This window comes from Psammomys obesus, unplaced genomic scaffold (genome assembly GCF_907164565.1).
Source record: "Psammomys obesus unplaced genomic scaffold, mPsaObe1.curated_primary_1811, whole genome shotgun sequence".
NCBI classification, from domain to species: domain Eukaryota; kingdom Metazoa; phylum Chordata; class Mammalia; order Rodentia; family Muridae; genus Psammomys; species Psammomys obesus.
The window spans coordinates 2180310-2187102 of NW_026590511.1; the positions used below are offsets into that span (position 1 = coordinate 2180310).

The 6793-nt window shown below is 41.1% G+C and overlaps 1 protein-coding gene across 2 annotated transcripts in view; it reads left to right on the top strand.

Annotated features, from left to right (window-relative positions):
- The first annotated feature begins 151 nt into the window (after window positions 1-151).
- LOC129677090 (zinc finger protein 431-like) overlaps window positions 152-6793 on the top strand; it is a 7196-nt gene continuing 554 nt past the window's right edge. The window contains exons 1-4 of one of the 2 annotated variants that reach the window (XM_055607694.1): window positions 152-227; window positions 4331-4457; window positions 4662-4722; window positions 5457-6793. The exon at window positions 5457-6793 is cut by the window's right edge and continues 554 nt beyond it. In XM_055607694.1, the coding sequence (XP_055463669.1) occupies window positions 225-227; window positions 4331-4457; window positions 4662-4722; window positions 5457-6793 (1528 nt within the window). In that variant the 5' untranslated portion in view covers window positions 152-224. Of the gene's footprint in view, window positions 767-4330; window positions 4458-4661; window positions 4723-5456 lie in introns of both variants that reach the window. The other variant, XM_055607695.1, reaches the window with a different exon arrangement.

Here is a 6793-nt window from a genome sequence, read left to right on the forward strand (position 1 = left end):
CTGTGCTGAGACACTTCACTGTAGTCTGTCTAAAAAAGCTGCTCTGGCTGTCACTCAGGCCTCACTAGCTAATCAGCGCCTTGGGGTGGAGCGCCAGTCAGAAAAGGGGGGCGCTTCCGGTCCGCCCTACCGCACGCTCGGCTACGGTACTGAGGACGTCTGTTGTGGTTCCTTGAGCGGCTGCCGGGAGCCGAGGCGAGCGGGGCGAGCTCGGAGTCCGCGCCATGGTGAGCGGGGCCGCCGTCCCCACGCGGGGAGGAGCCGCGGGAGCCCGAGTGGGTTCGCCCCAGGGGCGGGGACAGGTGTGACTCCGTTTGTCCCTGAGGTCGCTGCACTTCCCAGGCGAAAGGGGCCCTCTGATGACTTAATTCAGCTAGCTGCGCCTGCGCACAGCCCGGGAAGCGGGCGCTGAGCTTTTCTAAGTGTCCCGCAGTGCGCGCGCGCGGCAGTCATTGTCAGTGAAGTCAGGTTCTTCCAGAAGTTCTGCCCTTGGCACTCGACATGCAGGTGTCGGATCCGCCCGCAGTTAATTCTGTGCAGGTGGAAAGTCTGTGTTGTTAACACATTTGCATGTAGATGCCGCGGTGGTCCAGCCCCGTGTGTTAGTAAGGCCAGACTTCCTGGGTTTTGTGGCCTCAGGTGTCAATACTGACCTTAGAGTTTTTCTAAGTGTTCTCTCATATTTTGTTGATCTCTTTATTCTTTCCCAAACAGCACAGGTTTTATTGCAGGTGTATGTAAAGTTGTGAAGTCGGATGGTGTCATGGTATGTGGTGTTTATTCAGTTTTGTGTTGGTCATTTTTTTCATTCATGATGACCTTCTGTTGTTCATAGCGTAAATGTTAGACTTTATATTGGGTTTTATAGTTCCAATTCTGTACTGATATAATATTGAAACTTCCTGTCTACCTTCATGGCTTTTTTTTTTTTCCATTGAGTTCCTTGATTGTTTTAAATACAAAGTTACAGTTTTGAGTACAGAACTTTGTCACATTTCTACTTCCTGACCATTTTATCTATGCTGGCATATATGAGGTGTGGGGATCTGTATTGTTAATTTCCTAAGTACATGAGTGTTTTGCTTCCATGGATATGCTTTTATCACTTTGGTGTTTGGTGCCCAGAGAAGACAAAGACTGTATTGGATGCCCAGTAAGATGACTTAGTAGGAATGCTGGTTAGATCTGGTCAGCTTAACACAAGCTAGAGTCAGACTGGTTTGTGGGCAAATGTATAGGGTATTTTCTTGGTTGATGAGTGATGTAATAGTGCTCATCCCAGTGTGCATGGTGCCACCCTGGGCAGGTGGTCTTGAGTTGAATAAGAAAGTAATTCTAGGAAGCCAGGAGATTAGGGCGGTGTGTTAGTCAAAGTTCTGTTACTGTGAAGAGACACCATGACCATGGCAACTCTTACAAAGGAAATCATTTAGTTAGAGCTGGCTTACAGTTTCAGAGGTTCAGTCTGTTATTGTCATGGAGGGGAGTATGGTCACACACAGGCAAACACAGTGCTGGAGAGGAAGCTGAGAGTTTTAAATCTAGATTGGCAGACCTGAACTAAACATTGAAACCCCAAATCCCACCCCCAGTGACACACGTCCTCCAACAAGGCTAACGGTCCTAGTCCCTCTCAAGTAGCACCGCTCCCTAGTAACCAAGCATTCAAATCTTTGAGTGTAGTGGGCCAAGGTGGAGCACACCTGCCATCCCAGCATTCTGGAAGGCAGAGGCAGGTGGATCTCTGTGAGTTGAGTACAGCTTGGTCTACAAAGCGAGTCCAGGACAGCCAGGCTACACAGAGAAACCCTGTCTCAAAAAACCAAAAGGAAACCAAACCAACAAAAACTGTTTTAGTGTGTGGGCACCATTTTAATTCAGAGCAGCACAGGCAGTCAGCAGCATTTCCCAGGTCAACAGCATGTGGAAAGCCTAAATCTCCAGTGTATAATTACATTAAGTTAGCAAAATCTGCTAGCCAGAGCTTGTTATTATAAAGAGCTTTTAATTTACTAATCTCTAAGTGTGGTGTTATTTCACGTTCCAGACCAGCTTTCCTCCAGGCTTTCAGAAAACTTTTTTTTTTTTTTACGTAAAGGTCTCTTATGTTGACTCAGGTTGCCTTCATCCCACTGTGTAGCCACACAGGCTTTGCTGCCGTTCTTCGTCAACCTCCTCAGTTCTTGGATGAAAGATTTGTAGCACCACACAGTTTTAAGAATACCCATTTGAGTCACGGAGTGCACTGTCCATATCGGTAACGGGAAAAGGATTTGTGTGTGGAGCATGGCTTCTTTCTTGAAACCAGAATAGAAAGAATAGTTTCCTGTGAACACTGTAGGGGGAACAGGCTGTTTAAGTTAGTGAGCTGCAGGGGACTCCATTATATATCTTCTGATATATAATGAGGTGAGTGACCATCTGTGTACTTTCCCAGTGTGCATTAATTCATGTATTATGAACGAAGGCAAACCAAGTTGGTGGGTGTACAATCAGGAGATGCTACCTTGGGCTAATGAAATTCCAAGCTGGGCAAGTCTTATATGGTTATGATGGTTATGTCCACACCTGCCTGGCTCACTTTAGTCTGGGGGAGAATGGAGACAGAGGGCCATTGGCTGTGGCTTATGTGTCAGCATACAGCACTCAGCAGCAAACAATTTACACGGGACAGATCATACAGAGGAAAGGGAAGCTACTTCATGGGCAATGCAGAAAGAGGCAGTTTTACAGAGAGAAGTTGAAAGAGAGAGCAAGCTAGACACAGGTTAAGAATGAGCCATAGAAGGAGAAGGACCAGAAGATTAGAGCAGATTGCTTGAGTTAGTTTGAGGCTTGAAGCCAGACCAGATCAGTGAGCTTGGAGAGGAGTTTGAGCCAGAACAGCTGAATTGAACTAGCCAGCCAGAGACCACTAAGAACAAGAAAGGGGAAGCTTAATAATAAGAAGCGAGTCTCAGAGGCTAAAAACATTCTATTCCTAGGTTAGATTGTATGGAGGCTAGAATCTTCCAGGACTAGACCTAGGTTAGTAGATGGAGGCATTAAGCCTCCAAGACAACAATTACAGTAGGCGAATAAAAGTTCCTTTTATAGGGAAGAGAGGCACTGCTCTAAAGGAGAAAAGAGTCCCTTCTTTAGGTCATTACATTTCTACATCTCTACATTCTGTAGAGAATGGGATCTTTGAGCAATCAGAAATTTTACTAGGTGGGGAGATTAAAAGAATTTGAAATCATTGTTCCCAAAACAAGATTAATAGTATTTGATTTTTTTTTTGACAAATCCCTTCTTTCTCTTTTTTAAAAACACTTTTTTTCAGACTCATTAATGTGTTGTCACCCTGTCCTATGTTGGACATTCTCCCTACTTTGGTGTATGTTTTCAATTTTTAATAAATGCATGAGTCTTTGCATATATGTACATACATTCAAAACACACATATATACATATGTACTATGTACAGTGTCCATCACTGTGTGCTTAGTGGTCATTGAAGTCAGAAGAGCCTGGGATTTCCTTGACCTGGAGTTAATGAATAGTTGTGAGCCCCCAAGTGAGTGTTGAGGATTGATCCAGGTTCTCTACAAAATCACCTTAACTATTGACCCATTTTTCTCATGTATCTTTTTGGATTTGATATTGGATCAACATTTATTTGCTAATATTTTTAAGAACCCTTTGATGTGTCAGTCAGTAACTTAAATATGTTTTTTTTTTTTTTTTTTGTAAATAGGAATATTGTATTCCCCTTATGGCTTAAACTGGGTACTCCAGTTTTCTGATAGACTAGTATTGAACTGGAGTGAATATTTAACTCTTTGGATGAATTTTGAGTGAACTTCCAAGTGCTTCCTATTTGGTTCCTATTTTTATTTTTTAAAGACAGGGTCTCACTATGTTACTCAGGCTTTCATGGAAATCAGTAGGCTAGCCTAGAATTCTCATAGATTCTCCTGTCTTTGCATCCTGAGATTTGGGATTAAAGGTTTGCATTACCACATCCATCTTGCCCATTCTATTTTGAAGTTAGGGATACAATTTTGATAGTGTATACTCAATAGTGTTTATGTGTTTGAGTCTCTCTCTGTATTATCTGTTAGTTGTCATTTTTCTTGCAATGCCATATGGAATTCAATGGACCCAGAAATATGAGGTGATCCTTCTTTTCTGTTCCTTGTAAAAGACGTGGTGATCACATTTGAAATTCTGGATATGGAATAAATGTGTGGAGCACCCAGAAGTATGTAAATATATTCTCAATGAAATGAACATTTATAATGCAGTAAGTCTCACCATTTCTATTATGTACATGTATGGAACATTTTAGGATGCAGTGACCTATGAGGATGTGCATGTGAACTTCACTCATGAAGAGTGGGCTTTGCTGGATCTTTCCCAGAAGAATCTTTACAAAGATGTGATGCTGGAAACCTACTGGAACCTGACTGCTATAGGTAAGAATGTTAGTTGTCCTTCACTCTCTACACAATGGAACAGGCTTTTCTTAGTTATTGGTGCACTTCTCTGATTTTACTTGTTAAAGATGAAGAATGTGGTGAATAATCAGATATGGTTCTCAGGTTCACCAAAGATACTATGTTAAATTTGTATAATATTCAACAATAATATATTATAAAATTCCTGGTACTATATTTTAGGCTACAAATTGGAAGTCCACAATACTGAAGAACACGATCAATGTGCTAGAAGACATGGAAGGTAAATTTCATGTGCATGCTGATACAAATGTGTCACTGAAGAAATTTTAATGGGCCCTAAAGTTTTAAAGAAAAGCAGCAGTGTAAACAAGCGCAGGGCATCTTTATGTGCATTGATGATTGTTAAATTCTCACAAGAACCTGTATTTCAATGTCAGGTAGCTGACCTGTGTTCACAAGGCATTCTTCTAATAAGCAAGACAAATAACAATACCTTAACATATGACACTATTTTAGTCATAGCCAGGAGAAAGCCCTTTTGTAGAATTGTCAATCTAGCTGGGTGGTGGTGCACATCTTTAATCCCAGCACTTGGGAGTCAAAGGCAGTCAAATCTCTAGGGTTGAGGCCAGTCTGGCTATAGATAAGACAGCTAGGACTATACAGAGAAACCCTTTCTTAAAAGTAGCAAAACAAACAAACAAACAAATAAACAAAAAACCCACTTGTTACTCCATTTAGTTTTCAGCCATTTAAGTTTTATAAATGGCATATACATTGGTTAGGGGATCAGTGTTTGTTCAAGACCTTTTGTGAGCAAATAGTCCATATTAAAGCTAGCGTTACATATATTTATAGGGACTTTTCAAAGTTTAGTGAGAGGAACAGTTCATGGAGGCAAGAAGGTTGTAGTTATGGAGAAACCTTAATCCCTTTAGCACGTGCCTATGGGAAACAAAATGTTAATTTATGTAAATACTGTGTGAAAACTTCTTGTTATTTCTCTTTTAACAGGTATAATATCAGTCACTCTGGATACAAGCCTTGTGAGCATAAGGGATGTGGAAAGAAGCAATGTACCTTTACACATAATAGTTTTCTTCAAATATGTGAAGGAATCTGTACCGAAGAGAAACCTTCTGAATGTAATCAACCCAGAAAAGCCTCGGTAAATTTCTGTACTCTTCAAAAACATGAAAAAAATCATACTAGAGAAAAGCCCTATGAATGTAATCAATGTGGTAAAGCCTTTGCAAGTCGCAGATATCTTCCAATACATGAAAGAACTCATACAGGAGAGAAACCCTATGTTTGCAATGAATGTGGTAAAGACTTTGCATGTCGCAGTCATCTTCAGATACACAGAAAAACTCATACGGGAGAGAAACCCTATGATTGCAATGACTGTGGGAAAGCGTTTGCACGTCGCAGTCACCTTCAAGTACACAAAAGAATTCATACAGGAGAGAAGCCCTATGATTGCAAGGAATGTGGTAAAGCATTTTCAACTCGCCATCATCTTCAGGTGCATAAAATAATTCATACAGGAGAGAAACCCTATGTATGTAATCACTGTGGTAAAGCCTTCGCATTTCAGAGTGGTCTTGAAGCACACGAAAAAACGCATACTGGAAAGAAGCCCTATGAATGTACTCAATGTGGTAACACCTATGGAAGTCGTAGTAGTCTTCGAAATCATGAAAAACATCATACTGGAGAGAAACCGTATGTATGTAATCAATGTGGTAAAGCCTTTACAAGTCAGAGTATTCTGCGCAGGCATGAAATAATTCACACTGGAGAGAAACCCTATACATGTAATCAATGTGGTAAAGCCTTTGCATGTCGCAGTAGTCTTCAAGTACATGAAAGAACTCACACTGGAGAGAAACCCTATGAGTGTAATCAGTGTGGTAAAGCCTTTGTAAGTCGTGCTAGTCTTCAAACTCATGAAAAACATCACACAGGAGAGAAACCCTATGAATGTAATCAGTGTGGCAAAACCTTTGCAAGTCGTGCTAGTCTTCGAAATCATGAAAAGCATCATACTGGAGAGAAGCCGTATGGATGTAATCAGTGTGATAAAGCCTTTGCATTAAAGTGTGATCTTCAAATACATGAAAGAAGTCATAGTGGAGAGAAACCCTATGGATGTAGTCAATGTGGCAAAGCCTTTGCAAGTCGCAGATATCTCCAAAAACATAAAAGAAGTCACACTGGAGAGAAACCGTATGAGTGTTCTCAGTGTGGTAAAGCCTTTTCAAATCGCAGTAATCTTTATATACATGAAAGAAGTCACACTGGAGAAAAACCATATGAATGTACTCAATGTGGTAAAGCCTTTTCATGTC